At 35.6% G+C, this 23,634-nt stretch overlaps 1 protein-coding gene across 2 annotated transcripts; it reads left to right on the top strand.

Annotated features, from left to right (window-relative positions):
- The first annotated feature begins 526 nt into the window (after positions 1-526).
- On the top strand, positions 527-23,448 carry ankrd10b (ankyrin repeat domain 10b). Of its 2 annotated transcripts, none has more exons than XM_052565047.1 (6): positions 527-929; positions 4,016-4,168; positions 4,910-5,001; positions 20,705-20,955; positions 21,042-21,140; positions 22,852-23,448. In XM_052565047.1, exons 1-6 carry the CDS (start codon positions 738-740, stop codon positions 23,157-23,159), a joined length of 1,095 nt encoding a protein of 364 aa, XP_052421007.1. In that variant the 5' UTR covers positions 527-737; the 3' UTR covers positions 23,160-23,448. The 2 variants fall into 2 exon arrangements, with proteins under 2 accessions (XP_052421007.1, XP_052421008.1); XM_052565048.1 differs by having other exon boundaries at positions 528-929; positions 22,855-23,448.
- Positions 23,449-23,634: the final 186 nt, after the last annotated feature.

The following is a 23,634-nucleotide window of genomic DNA, read 5'->3' as shown; positions in this document are numbered from 1 at the left end:
ATATATATATATATATATACTGTAATATTATTACTTAAATTTTGTTAGTAAGTAGTTACACAACTAGAAACCAGGGAAAGTAATATTATTACTGTAATGTGTTACTAGTAACTTAAGTCACTGCCCAACACTAATAATAGTTAAACATCCCAGAGCTAATAAAAGAAGCAGTCGCCCTTTTTTTCACCAAAATAGAATAACATCATAACCATGTTGCATAGAATCAGATATAAGACTATTTAAAACATGTATACTTCCTCACATGACGGTCTTGTTTTGTTATTGCGCCACGGTCAGATGTCGCTTGTGCGCATGCGTGACTCCATCCTCCGGATCCTCCAGTACGTCTCCGCTTCTGATTACGGGGGCTTTTTTAGTGAGCATGCGAAGTCTAGATTCCAGTCTGAAATGATCCGTTTCTGGTTTTGTGCTGCGTTTATTTCGTAGTAGGCATGCGCAGTCTCGGTCTCAAGTGATCCGTCTCGGGATTTGGTCGGGCGTAGCTCCAGTCCTGACTCTCAACTGATCCGTTTTGGGTTTTGTAGGGACTTGCGTGAACTTTGGTTCCTTCGGCGCGCGCGCAAGTCTGATGTGCGTATCATCTCGCCTCCCATTTGTAAGCGCTTTGTTTGTTTGGGCGGTGCACTTAACACGAGCAGACATCGTGAAGGCCACCATTTTTGTAAGGATTTTTATTTCCACGTATCTACAAGAGCGAGGGTTTGTGTTTTTCACTCATGTCGGTGGGCCTGGAGTCTGGGTTTTCCAGCGAGGAGGTGCTGAGTATCCGCTTCCCTCTTCACCGCGCGTGCAGAGATGGAGACGTGGGCGCGCTGTGCTCGCTCCTGCAGTGCAGCGCAGATCAGCTGGCCGTGGAGGACTCTTTCTACGGGTGGACTCCTCTACACTGGGCTGCACACTTCGGCCAGGTACCAAATCACATTCATTTATGAGCAGCATTTATCATTGTAACCTGGATACAGTGTGCACAACAATGCATACTTGATTAAACTATTGTTTGTTACTCCTCTTGATAAAATGCAATGTATTGCATATTTCGTTTCTTCATGCATTGTAAAGTAATTCGTGAATGATACTCAAGCCGCATCAGAAGATAATGGGATCGTGCAAAAATGTCATCTGACAACGTTAGTTGAACGTTGCGCACGCGTTCAGCAATTATCTGCAGACAGTTTGGCTTGATCATTCATTTCGTTTCAGTTTTTTTCTTCTTATTATTTTTTTTTAACCTAGCCTGTCTTGTGATTATTAATGCGTGTTGATTTTAAAAGAACAAAACCTAAACTAAGACAATTATGAATTTTACGAGTCCGTTTTCATTGGATTGGATTAGTAGGCTACTTGGAGGGGAAGGAAATGCAGTTGTATTGATGTGAAATGATTAAATAATTGTTATTATCAACAGAACTAATATAATACGTCTAGGTTAAATGCAACAAATGAGTGTTACACTTTTTAGTGACTTAGTTAATAGCTCTCAGTGATTCAAATTTGTGTTGGATTTGATTTAATAATGTAATGCACATTTAATGCTAATCGAACAAATATATTGCATATAATTTATTCATTTGTATTAACGTTGTTTTGTGTTATTCAGATGTTGTCATCAGAATAACCGGTTTTAGAAGCATAATGAGATGCAACAACAAAGTAATCTTATTTCGTTTAATATTGGACACAGAAACATACTTTTCAACCGCGTTCACTCATTCATGAGTGCTTTTGATTTGCTAAAATAACATCTTCTGAGTGCTTTTCCCAGATTTCGAGCTGCACGCGTGTTCATAATTTTGACAGTGTTTATCATTTAGTTATTTTTAGTGTGTTTTTGTATTGACACCTGTGGGTGTAGTCTGTTCACAGGTAATGAGGTTGAACTTCAGGTTTCCCTCACTTTCTAAAGAGCTACATTATCTGTTATGTAGCTGATGTTGTATTCTCCGATGTCTTGAGGTTACCCAACCAGATGAAGAATGAGAGTCAGCCGGCTTGATATAAACACCAACCCGTAGGTTTATTTTTAGAAATGAATTACTGAAAAGGGAAAGCATTTTCTCCATTGCTCCACAGCATGCATGCATGGACTTGCATTTTAGACTTTCAGACTTAAAGGGAAATTCCTAAGTGTCCGTGTGTGATCAACAGGGTATTAAATCAAACTTTTTCCAGTTTAATTATAATACTGAATCTGATATACCTTATACAAACAAAAACAAGTCATGAGGAAGTCATACATCTCTCTCGCTTTCTGTGCGTTGTTGGCTTTATCTGGATGGATGTAATGTCTCCCATAGCATGGGAGTGTCTAGAGAAGAAGGGATGGTTTGTTGAGTACATGATTAACAGGAAGAGTTCGAGTGAAATTTGAGATTTTGCAGGAACGATCATCAAGGAATGTTGCAACAACAGTAACCATCTTAGATGCACTAAATGCTTCCATTATGTTTTATTACCCAAGAACATTAGACCAATATTTAGCCCAGCTGGATGAATAACAAGTGTAGTAAAACCCTTTCAGCTGAGAAGAAATAATGGACCCTTTTATGGACTGTGATGACACATTTCCAGTTATTGATGTAAATCTAGAGATTGTAAAGATTTCTATATTTTTTGTTTAAAAATGTATGCACGTTTCTAACATTCTGCCAGAAGAACAAATTGTTAACACTGCTAAATTTGCACAGTGGCAAATATGACCCCTTTCTTTCTTCTGACCTATATAATCAATCTCTCTCTCTCTCTCTCTCTCTCTCTCTCTCTCTCTCTCTCTCTCTCTCTCTCTCTCTCTCTCTCTCTCATTTCTCTTGGTTCATGTCAAATTAATTTTGATAAATAAGTCGCACCTGACTATAAGTCGCAGGACCAGCCAAACTATGAAAAAAAAGTGCGACTTATAGTACGGAAAATACGGTATATATTAAAATACACAGAGCAGGATTGCAGAGCAGAAAAAAGGACTTTACTAGGACTCTACAATTTTATATATATATATATATATATATATATATATATATATATATATATATATATATATATATATATATATATATATATATATATTGTTGCTGCAAATGAAATATAACGTGTGAATAACATTAATATTTTTCATCAGGTTAGATATTGATTATTTATCACTCAAACGTTGGTCGCGTATATCCGCCATGATTTGACTTGCTGACTTGACCAATAAGCAATTGGCTCTTTTATTCAGAAGGCGGGGCTTCCTGCGATTGAGCGGACATATTGAGCGTTGCATTTTTCCCCATTCAAAACTATACATGTGACATGTCTTGGGTATTCTATAGTCGTTGCTGTTGACAAATATGATGCAGGGCAACATCTCCATAAATGCAGTTATGCCCTAAAATTAAAGATATTGGGGCAAAAAATGCCCAGAATGAGTTTGTGTCTCTAATTTTATATCACAAGAGATTTTTTGTTTAAGGCAAGAAGTTGATATTGTGTTATATTACTGATATGTTTCTCAAATTGTCATCTTTTATGTTCCATAGTTTGTTATGCCGTTTGAGCCTAAATGTTTATGTGTAATAAATTTCATGTTGAAAAACACTATACTTTCTCATTTAACAAAAAATAGCTTTAAATAATCTTTTTGGGGAATTTCCACAGTCAAATTCATTTTGCGATTAATTAATCGAAACGTAATTAATTAGATGAAAAATTGTATGTATGTTGTAGTTTGTGTTCACCACTATTGAAGTTTATCCATCCATCCATATTCACTTTTAAATATATATAAAAAAAAGAAAGAAAGAAAAATAAATAAAACAGAAATGGTTTTATTTCATTAATTTGTCTACATTTCATTTGCTATAATTAAAATTGTATTCTAAATAAGCATTTATGCGTTGTATTTTATATATCGGAATTAGGCTTGCAATCCTGCTCTGAATATTGATATTGGCATCAGCCATTGAAAAGCCGTATCAGCTGAGCTCTTACTAAAGGCACTGTGTCCTCTCCTGTCTCCCAGCTGGAGTGTGTAATGCGTCTGATGCAGGTGGGATGTGGTGTGAACTCTGTGACCTCTCGGTTTGCCCAGACTCCTGCTCATATTGCTGCCTTCGGGGGTCATCCTCAGTGCTTGCTCTGGCTGCTGCAGGCAGGAGCTGATATAAACCGACAGGTAAGACATCACTGCATTATAAGATTATGTATGAGACACCTTTTTGAAGGCGAACATGCAGAACTATTTACAGGTAAAAGTGAAAAAACATGAAGTTATGTAAGTAAACATTTGGTAAAGATGAGGAAGAACTTGGAAATAACACAAAGCATTGATTAGCAATGTCACAGCTGGCCGCATGACTGTTTTTCAGCAGCTTTGAATGTGATTCTTCTGATCAGAAATCTGACTTTGTTCTTTCCATTTTATATTTGTACCACTTTTGCCACACTTGTAATCATAGCGCTATGCTGTTTCAGCTACATACTATTATCTTATATAGAATTATAGAGAATATAGAAATCCCCATCAGCAGCATATTTCTGATTCTTCATGTATTCTCCGCCTCCACCATTCACTGGTGCACAGAAATTAGATTACTAGGCCATTGTTACATAACCAGTGATGTGTTCTCCAAATATAGACTAGTTTCTCATCCCTGCTGGCTCAGGCAGATCAACATGAATGATTTCAGGGCATCGCCTGTCCCGTCGACTGATCTCTTACCCAGTCTTGTCTTGTACTGCTCGGAGGAATGTAACTGGAGTGAAAAGCTGCCGAGCATCAGTCTGACCCAAAAACAAAACACCATTTTAAAGTTCAAGTTTCAAACTGAACGTGAACTTACCTGGGTAAAAACTGAAACTGGCTTTGTGCTTACAGGCCCCAGCTGGTGCTTTAGATTCTCTGTCTGTTTTGTAGGACTATGTTGGAGAAACCCCCCTCCACAAAGCGGCCCGTGCTGGCAGCCTCGACTGCATTAACATGCTCCTGGTCCAGGGAGCCAAGGCAGAGTAAGTCTTCTCCAACTGCTGCTCTCTCTAACTGTATCTCTCTCTGTCCCTTGCATCAACCCCACGGGTGCTTCAGTTAAGAAGGGCTCCATCAAAACCAAAAATTGATTCTCTTGATTATAAGGGGTTTTATTTCTTCCACTACAAGATAATATGGTAAACAAAAGACATTAGTGAATTCTAGTGAGACCGTTTTGAACCGTCTGAGATTTTCCTGCCCTTCTCTATGAAAACAGATGAGAACCCTATTGTCCTGTGTGGCAGAAATCTGACTGGTTTTCAATCTCACATTTTTACCTGATTTTAAAACCTGCAAAATTTCTAATGTTTATTTTTAACTGTTAAGTTAAAAACAAGTTTATGATCTTATGTAGGAATATTTTGAGGATAAAACATTTTAATAGAATGCACATTTTTAAATTATACTAGATTACATTTTTATTCAGAAAATATATTGATGAACATTTTAAAAAATGGTTTTCCTGAAATAATTTTAGAATATGTATTATAGTAAGTTGAAAGGCTTTATATTGCTTTTACTGTTATTTTAGTTTTTTATGATAACATTTTTTGAATGTTGACTCTAGCCAAATGTTTTAATTATTGTAAATCTTATATTGAAAGGATATTGATTGAATTGTTTAATGCAGTTTAATAGTTTTTGCCACGAATATACCAATGCTGCCTTAATGAATTAATGACAGATTTAAGCCATGAAACAAGGCTGCTACAATGTTGAATAAATGGATGTTTAAGTACAAAAAGTTGTACACATCTGGATGAAAAGAGGCATGTTGTTATTATATGGCTATTACTGCACACTTATATCCTTATAATATTTTTAAATGACTATTTTTTTAAAAGATATTTTAATGTACATAAATTGGTTCATCCTAACAGGGTAACAAAATATTATGGACATTATCACGAACTAACAATGAACAGCATTTGTGCAGCAATTATTAATTTTAATTATTAAGTTAATGTTCAGAAATGTGTTATTGTTCAATGTTAAGTTGTTTGTTGATAGTACATTATGAATAATTATACAGTTTGAAATGTTAATTTAGTACATATTTACACTTTAGGAACATTAAAATGTATTATTACGGAGTGTCTATTTACACTAAGTTGGCAGACTACCTTATTGGCAGAGGCTATTTAAACTAACTCCACCCACCAATATATGATTGGGTTAGTCGACACTAGAAACTACGATTGCGAAACCTCAGTTCCTGTTACGTTGGTGGTAAAGCGTGGACTTTTTACGCAATCAACCCGAGTTTGAACCTGCATTTTGCTGAACTTATTTTCCCTCCCTTTTCAAAGCTTTTATCACATCAGAAAGTCATTTATTTTCCCAGCAATGTGGCATCCATTCAATATTTTTTTTATTCAAATGATAACTTGCACTCAATACATTATTATTGCTTACTGTTTTATAAAGTACTGCAATACTGTAAATAGCATCTATCGTTATTTACTGGTAATCATAATGCAAATAACTTCTTCCAAATAATAAAGGCTGTTCTTGTATTGTTCATTGTTAGATCGTGATACCTGATGAACTGAACCCTATTCAATGTTGAACTTATGTTCTTTATGTCATCGAAGTTAAAAATGTGATTTTGAAAAGTGACCTAATACAATCCATTTTGAAATGAATTTTGATGGAGCTCTTCTGAAATCTGTGACCAGATTTGGTCTTACCGGCTTAATTTTGCCTAAATGTGAAATGTATTCTGAATTCAGTAATTTGATCATCTCTATCATGTCTTCTATAATCCCCTGTGAAGTGCGGAGGTAATATCCTTTTTTTTTTCCTTCACTTTTTTGATTTGAAATGTGTTTGCCTTTTCAAGGATGTGAGCTGTTGCACATTTCCTCATAGCTCAAAAGCAAACAACTATTGTTATTTTAAATTGTCTTTGGTTGCTAAGGTTTTTTTCCTTATTGGGAGATAAGATGAAATGAAGTGTGAGAGACCCCATGGTTTTCTGGGGGAAATTGAGCTCCATTCAAAATGTCTCTGCAGTGTCATTTTATGGCTAGCTATAACATTTTTATTGCATTAAAAAATATATATATCTAAGTTATTTCTAGCATTCTAAATCTGTATTCTAGCTAAACATTATTCTGTCTGAAGTTGAGCCAAATTTAATGCAAGAACAGCTCTGTTAGATTTTGCAAAGAAAATAACATAGTCCTGCTCCTAAAGTTTCCAGTAAAGTTTAATGTATGCCTGCCAGAACACACCTTTTTAATAATCTTGAAACCTTGAGCTGCTTCATAGTTGTGTTTTAATTAGGTTTGGAGCTAAATTCTGTAGAAAACTTTTCCTTAAAGGGATAGTTCACCTTCAGTTGCTGCCAGTCCCCATTGGTCCCAAATGACTTGCATATTTTTTTTTTCTCCATACTATGGTAGTCAACTTAAGGTGAACTATCCCTTTAAGGACAGTTGTATGACTTTCATATGCAATATACATGTGTATATCCACTTGACAAACTCTTCTCCAACACTCATTTAGATTTAGGCTGGTATTGCTATGGGTTGACCAGCTACAGTAACACAGATTTTGTTACAAAACATGCTATTGACTGCAGAGTGATTCTGATGGAAGCTCATGCATTATTAATGCTGATTATTTTGCCAGCAGTTCTCCAGGGTGTTGCAACAAGGCGTAATGATACAAGTGTAAGCTCCTGTGTGTTGTGAGTTGTCAGCGCACACATACAGTGGTGCAGGAGTTTTCTTGTTGCTCATTCTGGAGAAATGACTTTCACCATTTCATATCTCTTGACAATGACAAATGCCACGTGGGTATTTTTAATAATGATGGAGGATATACTGAATAACTGGAAATGATTTGATGTTCCACAGAGACACAAACCTCTTACATTAGTGACTAGAACACTATTGAACATTTTGGATCAGTTTGTATTATTTAACATGTAATTTTAAACTTAGAATTCAAGATCATGAAATATGTAGTTAGTAATTAATTTGTTTTGTTATGCTTTTTAAATGTATCTTCTATGCTCAGCCATCATTTGACTGAGGTCAAACAAAATCCTGCTTTGGAAAGCAGAGGTCTGGTGTGTTTTGTGGAACAGCAAGTACAGTGAAGGGCTTGCTAGTGTTTCTTGCAGGCTTTTGGTCTGAAGAACGCACTGCAACTGCAAATTCACTCCGGATGTTCTCCTCTTCTGAATGCCATATGGTTGTGGTCAGCACAACAAACATGAATATCATTTGTACTGTTAAGGCCTTCAATTAAAAGTGGTGACACTTTACAAAAAAACTAAGTTGTTATCATAAGTTGCATTTTGTATCTTGAACCAAAAAAAAAAAGATTTGTTATATTACAAATTTATTAATCAATGTTAATGATCATTTTTAGAGCTACATTTATTAATGTCTAGGGCTGTCACTTTTAGTTCGAAAATTGATTGCACAATCAATCGGACCAACCAAAAAAAGTTTCGAAAATGAAAATAGGGAAGCGATTTTAACCAAATATGTACACTATTCATTTAAAAATAATTAAACAATTAAAAACATAGATGTAACAAAACTCACAAACAAGCAGGAAAAGAAAAGAAAAAATTCAGAAAGTGCAGTATGCCTTGCAAAAGCTAGACAATAGGCTAGAGAAAATACCAGCAATTTTACGCGCCTATAAGACCCAGTGATGTCGAAAGCGACCTCTCTGCGTTCACACCAAATGCGAATAGAGCGTCTGGCGCGAATGATTTCAATGTTAAGTCATTGTAAAGACGCGTTTACGTGCGTCTGGAGGTCTCGCTGCGCGGTAGACGCGAATTTGCCTCATTCGCGCATCTAGTTACAGGATATTCTGAGTTATGAAAAGGACCATTGCAAGCTGACAGCGAACGGCTTTTGTGGTGGAAAATTGGCAGTAATACCCCCACCTTGCGCAGCTGTACCTGAGTGTCCCTGGGACATCAGTGCGGTCGGAGCGCGTCTTCTTTTTGAACAGTTGTTTGAAATGGATTGAATCATTATTTTAAATAATCTTGGAGATTTTTGAATTGCCTAAATCATAAATGCAGCTGGGTTGAAGCCTGCAGTGATGTATTTCTTTTGTTATGGCAGCCGTCCCCTCTGCATTTATATATTTTCGAGAATGTTGCACTCCTGTTGCTGTTTGTTATTCTGCACGAAACTTCATGCCAATAAATAAGAAATATTGCTGACTTGTGCGTTTCCAGCACTCTCTTTACGTTCGTCCGTTATTTGACGTTGAAAAAGGAAATGTCTTTTTTTTTGTAGACATGGAAAATCGATTTTACAATCGATTCAATGAACACTTGTCTTAAAAATCGAAAATGATTTTTTCACAAAAGTGACAGCCCTAGTAATGTCTGTCATTCATAAATAAATATCATTATATTTAACTTGAAATGTAAAAAAATTGTGTTTGTATATTAATCATCATGCACATTAATAAATGCTGTTCTTTCATTTGTTAGTTCAGGACAACTAGTTAACTAGTATTAACAAATTGAATCATAATGTAAAATACATTTCACATACATTTTACAATAAAACTATTAAGATTGCTACATTGCTTGAAAAGTTGCTACATTGTATAAATAAAAAACAATTACAGTTATGTGTCAAATTTACAGTATACAAAAGACTAGAAGGCTGCATTTTGAGAATTTCCTTACACTCCCAGTCAGTAAAAAATACTGAAAAAACAAACAAACAAACAAAAAAAACTATGTAAACCCACTTCTGCATTTAAAGGGTTACTCCACCCTAAAATGAATATTTTGTCAATAATCACTAATCCCAATGTCGTTCCAAACCCGTTAAAGCTCAGTTCCTCTTCGGAACACAATTTAAGATATTTTGGATAAAATCTGGAGGCTTGAGAGTATCCCATAGACTGCCAAGTAAATAAGTGTCAAGGTCCAGAAAAGTTATGAAAAATCACCTTTTTTTTTTTAAGTGAAGAAAACAAAAATAATAACTTTATTCAATAATTCCTTTGTTAACACTTTCTTCTCTCACTCCATATCACAGTTCTACATAAGCTGTGTGTCATCCGCACCACAAGGATGCGCTGTTTCTACGTGTATTTACCTTTGATTTGAAATAACAGCGCATCCTTGTGGCGGGGAAGACACGGAAGAGCATATGCAGCACTGTGATATGGAGTGAGACAAAGGAAAGCATTGACAAAGTTTTCTTCACTTAAAAAAAGTCTTCCTATTGCTTCATATAACCCAGATTGTAGGTCTGATGTCAGATGGAGTATTCTTTCTGACGACGACTTTTCATATGGACCTTGACACTGTTATTTACTTGTCAGTCTATGGGACACTCTCAAGCCTCCAGGTTTTCATCCAAAATATCTTAAATTGTGTTACAAAGACGAACTGAGCTTTTACGGGTTTAGAACGACATTGGGATTAGTGATTGTTGACAAAATATTCATTTTGGGGTGGAGTAACCCTTTAAGAAATTCCTCAGTTCAAGGTTAGCACAAAGTTTATATTATTCTTAGTATATTATTTTTATTCCAATTGACATGCCGATTAAAATTTTTACTTGTGTATATGATACGTAAGAGAGAACTTGTTTTAGCATTTTATCTGGTACTTGAATTAAAAACGCTATGGCCTTGGGTTAAAGAAGAAGACCGAGACCCTCAGACAAGAGTTTCAGAATGTTGTCCAAGTCAAACAGGCACCAGAGAGAGAAAAAAATCGCCTCAAAGTCTTAAAGGACGCTGTGGTCAAACACCTATTTGTCCCAGTGGTATATATGAAGGTTTTATTTTCGGAAACAAATCTGTGATATAAGTTATATTATAAATGACAAACATTGTATTGCTTTATCCATGAGTAACATATGGCATTCAAAGGAGAAACATTTTGTTCTTGGGGAACTAGCTTTTTTGTTTTTTAAATGTTCAATTTCTATTAGTGCATGTTGTGTTTGGGGCTTATTGGAAATGCTTTTGAGATAATGATGAAATGTGCATTCAGCAACCACACAAATAGGATTGTTGATGTTTGTTTTTATGGCAGTATGAACAATGTTTTAAAGTCTTACAGTGGTAGCGGCACTGAAGCCCCAGTCAGTATAAAAGCCAGTGACAGCTACAGTGTGTCAGATTTATCCTTTCAGAAGAGAAGGTTTAACATTAGGATTTTTATTATATAGGCCTAGTTAGGAGATTGAAAGGATCGAGGGTTTTGGGTTTTTATTTTATATTTAAAAAAACTGATTTAAACGTTTGCCTTGACTCCTAGAAAAAAATTATTATTCCTCTGTTAAAAATTTATTTTTGTAAAAAAAAAAAAATACTAAATAAAAATACTACAAAAAAAAGAAAAAAGATCTTCATGGGGAAAAAAATGCCAAACTGGATGTTTTATCGGTTTCCTCCCTACATATTTCTAGTGTTTACTTTAATTGATTTCTTGAGATCCGAATCCAGCTGATACTTCTCCTTCTAGGAACACACCAGCCACCAATGAAAATATTCTCTTGACAGCACCATTTTCCTACCTTTAAAAGTTGGCAAAGAGCAGCATTTCATTGTGATGTCCAGAAATGATATTCCTTCAAGATCTGTTGGACCAAAACTAAAATAATTTAAATGACATGAAGACATAGGAGCTTAAGGGCTTATATTCAGCTTAATGTTTTAAATGCCCTCTGTAAATTTCCTGAAGACATGAAGAAAGTCAAGATGGATCCCTTTTGAATCCTGAATGCCTTGGAATCAGATCGACGGTCATTGGATGTATCCACCTCTGAATATGTTTTTCTTTTTCCTATTGGACATCTCCAGACGGATCACTCATTCTTGTTCATGGCTCAGTGGAAAGACTTTCCTCTGTTTTAACTTGATGGACGAACACACTACATACAATCTCTCATTGAAGTCTTGATTATTTCTTCACTGAAATGTCTTCAATAATTTCATCCTCACCAGAAATGTCCACTCCTCGTCGTCTACCAAGTAAATAAGTTCTTTGAAGTTCTTTGAAGAAATGTGCTTCATCACATTTTCTTTCCTCTGTTTTTCCTCGGGACTTGGTTTAACATAAACCTCAATCAGTTCACTTTGTTCAGCTTCTCATGCTCTTTACCAGTGATGTACACAGCTTCAAGTGTACATTTTGTCTTTTGTCTTTCTTTATCACCTAGTGGAGAGATTTTAGATAAAACATCCAGTTGAAATTATCCAAAGTGCTTTATAAATTATTTAAATGTCCTTAATGTAGTGTGAATTTAACTTAAGTAACTGAACTTATATAACTCATTCAAGCACCAAAAGTATGCTGTCTTAAGAATATGATATTGCAGCCATTGCCTTGACTCAACTCTGACATGATGAATCTGGCTAAAGCAAATAGAGTTGAATTTTATAATTTCTTGTCCCTTCATTAAAGTAAAATAAATGGGGAAAATAATCTGTTTACAGTTTACTATAAACCGTTCAAAAACATTGATCCTATTGCACAGACTCTTATCATTTTTTGTTTCTTCTCTTCTATCGTCATTCTCCCAAAGCCCTCGATCCATAAGTCTGGCTGTACTTATGTGGTTCATGAGTGTGGTTCAGGTAGCATAATAATAAAGGAGAACAGGGTAAAGCATAGGCTTCTGCACTAGAATCTTAACCATATGAATAGCATTACTAGTATTTTGTTTTTACCTGTCTGCATCTTTTATTCTGAGACTTTGTTCATAGAGACGAACTGTTTGTATTTACAATGTCGCCTGTAGAATTTACCCTTTGATATATGATTAGCCTATGATAAAACATGTTCTTTTTTGAATCATCTGTCACCTTTGTCCTTATGAAAGTGGCATGATGACAAAAGAAATGGAGATTGCATTTTGTTAACTGTTACGGCAAAATTCTAGAGAACGTCTACACATCTCAATGTTTTTGCAGCTATTGAATTCGAAATGACTTGACTTTTTCAAGTAATCCTAGAAAAGGGGGAGAGCATTCCAAATAGACACTGCTGACTCACTCCAAGTTCCCTCAACGAAACTGCACTGTTGTGGCATTAGGAGTGTTCTCACTATCGCTCCCTTCAGTATCAACACACTGGCAAACTGTTGAGGTATTTCATGCGGTGATTGGTTTTACTGATAGGACATTTTATACCTAGAACTTTCAAAAGACAACGTTGTTTTGTTTGTTTGTTTTTAAATTTTTAGATCTAGTTTTTTGTTTTTGACCTGCATGCTTTGCTTATTGTGCCCTTAAATCAATGCAGTTGAAGTATATTAATTTAATTTTTAATCTAAATGTTTGTTTTTGTTTTTGTAGACTAACCATAGGACGTATCTGTAGGACAGGTCTAATCAGTCCCTTCTTAGTCTCGTCCAGAGTAAGCATGGTTTGATGCTCAGGAAGTTATGCGTTAGGGCTCAACCAATGGAAAATAAATTATGAAGCGAAAATAGAGAGTAGCAAAGCATATCAGGAATGAAGAAACAAAATGAATGCTTCCCTTTCAATATTTAAATACAAATTTCACTAATTTGCCAAAGTGAAATTGCCATTTGTCACAGTTTGATATTTGTTCATACAGTATTGAACACAGAAATTACCAGGAAACAGTGGCTAACCTGGCAGGTCTAACGTGTGTATATATATAAAAATATATGACTTTCATTGTTAGAATATTGTCCAGATTTCCAAACTGAGAAAGTTAAAGGGATAGTTCACCCAAATATTCAATCTGTCATTAATAACCCACCATGTCCTTCCAAGCCCTTTTGGCTTTTGTTCATCTTCGAAACACTAATGCAGCCATTTTAGTGAAATTGGATATTTCTGTCCCACCACTGAAAGTCAATTCCACCAAAACATTTAATGATTTAAAAAGATCCTAAAGAGATTTGTGAAGTTTTCCGAAGAGACACATTTGCTGTACTTGATTAACATATTTATTTTATCTCTTTATTCACTTATAAACAACATTTATCAATGCACATACATAAAGAACATCCATTATGGTAAATGGAAGCTCATCCGTACATGCTTGATGCATGAGAATATAGCTTGTGCGTCAAGCGTGCACACTTGAGCTTCTGTTTCCCATGCCATTTGATGCATGTTTGTTGAGCATCAGGGTTTTGGTCTAATGGTCATTTAATGGAGGAACAGAAATATCTCGGGTTTCATCATTTGTGTTTTGAAAATAAAACAAGATTTGTAATTTGAGGGTGAACTATTTTTGAGTGAACTAACCATTTAATGTGCATTTTTTTTATATAATATTTTTGTGAAATGTATTCCAATCCAGACATTTAACAAAATGGCGTTTAAAATTAAAAAAGGACGAGAAGAGCCATTAACCAATTGTGTTCCGAATATGAACAAAGCTTTTACGTGTTTCTAGCGACATTGGGGGTAAGTTATTAATGACAAAAGTTTTATTTTAGGGTTGAGTATCACTTTAAGTCGCTGGAGTATATTTGTAGCAATAGTCAAAAATACATTGTATAGGTCAAAATTATAAATTTTTCTTTTATGCCAAAAATCATTAAGATATTAAGTAAAGATCATGTTCCATGAAATTATTTTAATAAATTATATAAATATATCAAAATGTAAATTTTTATTAGTAAAATGGATTACTAAGAATTTCATTCGGACAACTTTAAAGGCGATTTTCTCAGTATTTTCTACCATGTAAATAAATAATATTAAGTTATCAAAATCTTGAAAAAACATAAGCAGTATTGTGCTCTCAGGCACTGGGGCATGTCCGCTGGCAGTGCTGAAACCACGTCCACTCAAGGAAAGTCTGCCGCCCCTCTCATCTGTCAAATACAGCTAATGCTACAACCCAAATTAATGCTCCCTCAAAACAGCCAACTGTTTTGTAAATGATCCCAACCAGGGCTTATATTCATTTATGTGAAAAAGGCATAGCTAGCTAGCAAACTGTAGCCATTGTGTTGCTAAGTCCTCGGTTTTCCCACAGAATTGGGCTAACATTATAATTTAACATTGTTGCCGTGGGTTGAAGCACCCCCAATAACGTGATATTATCGGTGCGTTTAAGTCCTCCTGGGAAGTTCGTGTACACAAGGTGGGAAGTCGTGCTTGCGACGGCATGGGCGTTCAAGTCACTTTCGTCGGAGCAAGATAAAGGAGTACTTTCTCTTAATTAATAACACAAAAATACACCAATTTTCTTAAACTCTTGTTCTAGAAAATGGAGTACAAAGAAATGTGCATTAGGTACACTTTGTTTTTTAATGTTGTAAATTAATTAATGAAGCCACTGCCAACTTTATTGTTACAAGTTGCATTGTTATATTATAATGCCATCATATTATGCGTCGTTGATTAACTTGCTGTGCTGTAAATAGAAAAGCCTGACAATATCACAGCTAAATACTTTTAAGTATTGTATATTCCGCCATGTTAATCACTGACACGCCCCCAACTTGTACAGATCGAGGCTTAAAGTAAATCCCGAGCTCCCCACTGGCATTTACGATATTGTGGTGGCGTTCATGTGCATTCAACGCGTAAATAAGATCTATACAAGATGACTTGAACGACCATTAGCCCCTGGAAAACTCGCCTTGAAACGCAAGTGGGCTAGTTTTGAGTAGAAATTAAGCTGGTCTTGTTGCGAAAACCTGACTTAAAGCGTGAGGTTTAGGCTAGCGCTACATATTAAAAAGCATAAACAAAACACGTTTCTCTTAACAGCAGATTACTTAAAAAAACGTATATTCTGTACAAACCACTGGTCTACTTCTAACACACTTCTAATTTAATTTAATTTAGATTATTATTATTAATAATAATAATGAGAATTAACATGCAAATGTTTAACTCAAGTAGCATTAACTAAATATAAATCAAGGCAAATTAGTAACAGCATAGGTTTTCCGGTACATGTATCTTTTACGTTTACATAAACTGAAATGATCTCTAATTAAAGGTGCTAGAAATCTGATCTAACTCTGTGGACAATATATAAACAAAACCATTTTCAGTAAATCTGGCATTCTAATTTCAACTGACATCGTAGTTTTAGCCATCTAATATATCAGGGACATTACACATGCAAGAATATTACACATACTGTTACTGGTATTTTGAGTAATACATTATCTGTAATATACACAATTATCAAGTTGTTTGCTGTTGCAATTGCAAAAAAAATTAAAAATGAAATTCAACCAAGGTAAAACAAGCCATTTCATTAGATACCTAATACAAACTTAATTTATCATTCTTTATCATTCATTCTTTATCATTCAAGTAATGTTTACCAAGATTAGTTGAAATAGAGTTGTAATATAATTTATAATTTCAATACCTACTATTGTTATTGGTACATATATTTCATAAGCATACAGATCATAAGCAGAAAATCAAACAGTGAACAAAATTATCTTATACACACACCTATACGCAATAGGCTATACACCGATAGGCTGTTAATCAGTTGTCCATATGATCATTGTGTTTGTTTTGATAATGATTTCAGATTTCTTGCACCTAAGAGGTTCATTCTGAATTGAGAGACCTGCCAGGATGGACACGTACCTTAACGTTTGTAGAAATGTCATTTTGACAACAGAACATCCAAGAAGCATTCATATTTTTCTTCAGATTTGGGTGGGAATAAGTGGGGAGGGTCTGTTCAATAAAAAATGTTTTTTACATTATTTGTTGGAAATTGTATTATTTTTAGATGTTTGATTTTAAACATGTTTTATGTGTTGGAATGAATGTGTGTATGGACTGTGGTTTAGTTTAGTTAAAAACTTGTCTGAATGATTATTGTGATATATTTATATATATAAAATTTTAAATAATGAATCTGTGAATGAACAAACCTTTTCCTAAAGCCACAAGCAAACCCCTTACTTGATAAATGTCACTCAATGGTAGCGCATACAGGAAATAACTTCAATTGCATAGTGTATTTAATGATTGTTAAAAAATAATGATTAGCTTATGTAGCTAGCACAAATTTCACACAGATTCAGATTCATGAAAATGAGACTTAAAGTGACTGCCAGCATTTTTCTTCCTCTTTCCAATCAGAATTCCAAGGTTTTGCACCCAAGTGTCATGCTCACATTGAATTGCTTGTACCTTAGACATTTATGTAGAGACTTAAAACTTCAAGCAAAGATTCCCAGCGCCCGAATACAACTTCTTCCCTACTATCATTGTTTTCATAAAACGGTAGGCAAAAAGTTCACGGATAACTTACTTCGATGTGCACATCTGATGGACACTTTACTGTCCCGTGAAGCCACATGAGAAGTGTTGAGAATGGAAGAGATTGTAGCATTTCATTCACACCTGGCCTATATAGAACATATCTTTAGAGCATCAAGTATATTCCCAGATAAATATGGGATTTTGATAAGTATACTCTAAAAAAATAGCGCTAAATAGCACTAAAAGTGGTTCTTTGGCTCGTAATCATAGAGGAACCACTTTTAGCACCTAAATCGTTAAAGAACTATATCATAATCACCCCAAATAACCACTAAATAACCATTTCAGGTTCTTGTAGGTGCTATATAGCACTTAAATTGGTTCCCTATGATTACAAGCCAAAGAACCACTTAGCGGTGCTATGTAGCACCCGAACTACCACAAAGAAAAGCTGAAGAAATATTTTTGTGTGTGTGTACCCATGTGCTTATAATGGGAAGATTTCAAACTCTGCAGCTCTAATTTGGAGAGAGATAACTTGGATTATTTTTCTTTTCTATTTTTCATTGAACTGCTTTTAAAGTTGTACAACAGCCAGATGCTGTTTGCGGATGCCATTGAAATGAATGATACCACAATTTTTTCAGTTCTCTTATATAACTGCAATATTTTTCAGCATAAGCACTAAAATAGATCTATCAAAAACAAATGGTCATGCTGATTTAGAGGAACACTGGCTTGCTGTTCTGTTCTGAATTCAGTTTTTTCGATGTTACATGTAATAAGAGTGGAGCAAAAGCTGGCAGTACTTTAAAACCCATACTGATACATTTGTTATAACAGAGAACATAACACAAAAAAAAAAAAAAGTGATTAAAACTACTCAACACATTATTGGTGTCTGTTAGAAATTATTTTGGATTATCTGAGGTTCGTCTGTGTGTATTTACTGTATCGCGCTGCCGAGAGTCACATTTCTGTATTCTCACTGCATTCAGGGTAGATGTGTTAGCAGAATCTCCAGGGGTAAGTGTAAACGCTCTTATTTTGCCCTAGATTTTGTTCATTCATGTATTCTGTTTTCTTCACTGCAATAGAAAATGACTGGTGATGGCAAATACACACTCTCAGTCTTTATTTCATTTAAAATGTTAAACAGCTGTGCATCTCACATTACCCATTAATGTGTTATAGTATTAATGTTCACCATTCGATCATATCCTTCTCTTAAAGAAGCCAGGATGCTGTTCTATTAACTGCACTTCACCACCACTTTTTTTAATAATTTTTTTTTATCTTTGATTGTTTAAAGAAGAATTTCCTGATCAGGTCTTGTTTTGCCTTATCGCTTCTGAGATGTCCTCTTTCAACCATGAAAATGAAGATTGTGCCAGCATAAAACCTATTGAGGATATGAGTCTCTCTTTACAAAAAAAAAAGGAAGAGATCAGAAGATCGGCGTGGTGTTTCCTTCATCTCACAGCTGTGGTCCAGCCACTCTTATTACAGAATGAAGAAGTCCTCTTTGAACTATCTGCATTCTTCTATCTACAGTTATTTGCTTCTTATTGCCACTGCTTTTACCATGTTTATTCTGGTGTGGCATTCTTTTACTTTTGGCACATTCAGATTTTAACTTATAGCATTATTTCACTTTTAAAAAATATGACACGTTTTTATTTAAATAATCATCTGTCCAGTTCATTCTTGGGAAAATCATTTGGCAGTGCCAAACCACTTTTCATTTGCCAGTCAATATTGCCACAGGAAAATATTTACCCTTGACTGGTGTAATTGAAATGTTTTTTTATTCTTAATATCATGTTCTTTGTGTGTGTGTTTTAATGATTTTTCATTTTCTATTGCAGTCGAGACATCTCTACATTATACATTTCTGTAAATACAGGTGCATCTCAATAAATTTGAATGTCATGGAAAAGTTTGTTTATTTCAGTAATTCAACTCAAATTGTGAAACTCATATTAAATAAATTCACTGCACGTAGACTGAAGTAGTTAAAGTCTTTGGTTTTTTTTTAATTGTGATGATTTTGCACATTTAACCAAAACCCACCAATTCACTATCTCAACAAATTGTAGATGTACTCAATACTTGGTAGGGGCTCCTTTTGCTTTCATTACTGCCTCAATTCGGCGGGCATGGAGGTGATCAGTTTGTGGCACTGCTAAGGTGGTATGGAAGCCCAGATTTCTTTGACAGTGGCATTTAGCTCATCTGCATTTTTTTTGGTCTCTTGTTTTCCTCTTGACAGTGCCCCATAGATTCTTTATGGGGTCTCTGGTGAGTTTACTGGCCAGTCAAGCACACCAACCCCATGGTCATTTAACTGACTTTTGGTGCTTTTGGCAGTGTGGACAGGTGCCAAATCCTGCTGGAAAATGAAATCAGCATCTTCAAAAAGCTGTTCAGCTGAAGGAAGCATGAAGTGCTCCAAAATGTCTTGGTAAACGGGTGAAGTGACATTGGTTTTCAGAAAACACAATGGACCAACACCAGCAGATGACATTGCACCCCAAATCATCACAGACTGTGGAAACTTAACATCGGACTTCAAGCAACTTGGGGTATGATCTTCTCCACCCTTCCTCCAGACTCTAGGACCTTGGTTTCCAAATTAAGACACCTCTGACATCGTCTGTGGTTCAGGAGTGGCTTAACAAGAGGAATTCGACAACTGTAGCCAAATTCCTTGACACATCTGTATGTCTTGACCCCAGCCTCAGTCCATTCCTTGTGAAGTTCACTCAAATTCTTGAATCCAGTTTGCTTGATAATCCTCATAAGGCTGCGGTTCTCTCGGTTGGTCGTGCATCTTTTTCTTCCACACTATTTCCTTCCACTCAACCTTCTGTTAACATGCTTGGATACAGCACTCTGTGAACAGCCAGCTTCTTTGGCAATGAACATTTGTGGCTTACTCTCTTTACCTAACCTCCAGGGTGTCAATGATTGTCTTCTGGACAACGGTCAGATCAACAGTCTTCTCCATGATTCTGCAGCCTAGTGAACCAAACTGTTTTGAGTTGATTAGCTAATTGGCATGTTACAATATTCTAATTTGTTGAGATTGAGATTTGTTGTGAATTGGTGGGATTTGTTAAATGTGAGCCAAATTTAAGATCACAGTTTAAAGAACCAAAGACTTAAACTACTTCAGTCTGCTCTGAATTTATTTAATATACGAGCTTCACAATTTGAGTTGAATTACTAAAATAATTTAACTTTTCCATGACATTCTATTTTACTGGGATGCACCTGTAGATGTTTTCAGTGATTTTATCCAGGTGTTTTTTTTTTTGTTTGTTTGTTTTTTTTTTTTTTTACTTTTTTTCTAAAATGTCCAAATAAATTAGGGTTTGAAATACAGAAAGGGAAGTGTGGGTGCGTGTGTGTTTGCATATGTGCATGAGTGGTTTACAAACACTTGCCTTAGACCAGCAGTGTTAATGCACTATTTTTATCATTGCGCAGCATGAGGAACGCTAGTGGACTGACCGCTGCTGACCTAGCCCATGCCCAGGGCTTTCAAGAGTGTGCCCAACTGCTTTCCAATGCCCAGAACAAGCAGCTCAATCAGCTTAACGGGTTCTCAGCCAATGGCTCTGTGTGCTTTGGGGACCGCAAGCTAAACCAAGAGCGTGGCATCCTTAATGGGGTTCCCAGCCGAAAAAGGTCTCTTGATTGCATGGAGTCTAATCTAATTAAAAAGGCCAGAACAGATGGTACGTCTTGACTGAATGTTTAAAGTTTGATTTTAAAGACATTTGTATGATGAAGTTGGGTTTCTAACGTTAAGGTGTCATTGCAGATCTCGGTTATCAGCCGATGAATGGAGTAAATGGATCCAATGGAGAGGACCAGATGGAGAACATGCACATGGAGTTTGGCCAAGCGCTGAGTACCCCAGGTGGGAACTGTCTGCTAAATGGACCCTTGTCTTTAGGGTCCAATGGCTACATCAGTCCAAAGCAGGACCAGGGGGTTCGAATGGAGAGCTCGTCCTCTCCAGTCCTCAGAGAGTCGGAGATCTTCACCGTGACCTCCATGCAGATACCATGCCGTTGCACTAACTCCTATGCCTATTTGTAGGAGAATTTGCCTTGGCTGCATTTAAGCACTTTTGGTGATGCTTGTCTGGAAGGGAAAATAATTTAATTTGGCATACATCATATATATATATATATATAAAACATCTGATCATACGTTGTTCACACCCCATCCTTTTAACTTTTGGCAGTATGCACATTGTTTTAAACTAAAATGGAGAAGGACTTTTAAATGGTTGGAGCAAATGTTAAGTTTTGTTTTGCACAATAACTTCCCTGAATGCCATTTACATTTTTAATTGTTATTCTGATGCATTCCAGAAGCAAGGCAAACTTTACCTTTACGTTCTCTCTAAGGAACTTGCATGATGTTATGAGGCTGTTTTTATGCCCTGATATCTGTACTTGGAAAGTATGTCTTAGTATGACTTATTGCTCAGCTTTGCCTCTGATTTGTATATGCCCCGCCAAATTCCTGACCTCGGGTTTTGTCGGGTTTAGGCTGTTGGTTAATACTTTTGATACGAGAAGCCCATATCATGTCCCTGTTAAGTAGCAAAACATTATATAATTATTATATATTTCCATGTTGAAAATATAAAATATTGTGCATTTTTTTTTCCTTTTTTTATTTCTTCAACATTAAATCCACTTGTTCTGCCAAAGCATATGTTATCATGAATGTATAAAGTGCATTTACAGACCTTCGCTGTGCAGCTTTCATACGTATGCTCTTGTAAGGAAGTCTAGTTGCTATTCAGTCACTTCTTTAACCTTTTTAACTATATTAGGTTGTGGTTGTTTTCTCTCTGTTGCTGTTTTTGCAAAGTCTGATGAAGAGGATCTTGTTAGATTTATCACTGCATATAGAATAACACATGTTTGTCGGTTCAGAATTACAAGGGACATCTTACTAGAAGTACTCATTTAAATACCGACAATGTGGGACACATAGACATATTGTTCATGGAAAGTTACAAAGGACGTCTAAGATGGATATAAATGTAATTTCTATACACATTAAATGCTCTCATTTAACAATCAACACTGACTCTTGAATTTGTACATATGAATAGATTGTAAGAACATATTAGCCAAACAAAAACCACTTGCTAGCGTTAATTTGATACTGTTTTTGTCTATTCTAATGTGGCACACATGTGTCCTCTATTGGTTTGCACCTTCAGTAACCTCTGGACTATTTTGCTGCCTCCACATATAACAGAAATGAGATTAAGAATTAAGCCCTGTTGTTTAAATCAAAGTAATATTAATTTATAAGGCTTAATGTTTAATGTGGAAGCTAATGTAGGACAGTGTGTCAGTGCTATGTTTTTGTAGAGCTGAGTAATATCATGGCTTGAAGCAGGACTTCAATCTCGAGTTCAAATGTTCAGATATATTTGTGTTATGTAAGCTGAACGGAATGGGTGATTTTCAAGCCCCAAAAATTATATGAACAATGTAGACCTGTTGAAAATTGTTGTGCAAAACAAAAACATTCATTTAAGAATGAAGAAGCAATCTTAATATTTCTTGAATGAATTATAATTCATGTGTTCTCTTCGACAGCAGGACTCCCATTAAACGGACATTGCCATCCTGTGCAGCACCTCAGTGGAGGTGACCTGATGCATGTGAACGTAAATGGAAATGCAACCAAGGTTGAGAGTGGTGGTCATATTGGGAATATGGGTGTCTCCTCACATCCTGAGTGCTTTGACAATGGCCTTCATTTTGGTCATCATAATGGCTTCGGGGATACGGCTGAGAACATGGAGGACGCCAGCAGTCAGATAGAGCACCGCAAGTCAGTCAGTGTAGAGGAGCAGTATGACCACATCACCTTCGACACCATGCACCTCTATCATGGGTGTTAGGACGTCCCATCCAGACTCCTATGCTTTTATATATCCATATAGAATGTGCTGAATTGCTTTGAGTCCATGTCCTTTTAAATGGACACTGTATTTGTATGTGTGTGGTTTAAAAAAAAGTGCAATGTTTTCTAATTTGGGTCATTTAACTGAGTTGGAGAATCCGCAGGCTGTTAATTTTTTCATGCATTATTTGTAAGGACACGTATTGTATTAATTGTGCCTACATATTGACATCTCTTTCTTACATTGTAGTTAGAGCTGTGTGTAAATAAAAAGGGTGTTGAATTGACTGAATCATTTGTATGGTTTTCTAACCTCACAACCTACACCTTATTTATATTTTGTCTTGTAGAGTGTATAAAGTAGTGTGTAATAAGGAACGAGTTTTTAATGGTTTTAGTATTTTGTAGTCCAAACATTTTAGACTACTGTGCTCTCTTTACAGTTTATAAAGTCCCAATATCTGCCTTCCCTC

The sequence above is a fragment of the Carassius gibelio genome, chromosome B9 (assembly GCF_023724105.1).
Source record: "Carassius gibelio isolate Cgi1373 ecotype wild population from Czech Republic chromosome B9, carGib1.2-hapl.c, whole genome shotgun sequence".
Classification (NCBI taxonomy): Eukaryota; Metazoa; Chordata; class Actinopteri; order Cypriniformes; family Cyprinidae; genus Carassius; species Carassius gibelio.
The sequence above is the reverse complement of the archived record's forward strand: the minus strand, read 5'-3'. Positions and strand labels throughout refer to the sequence as shown.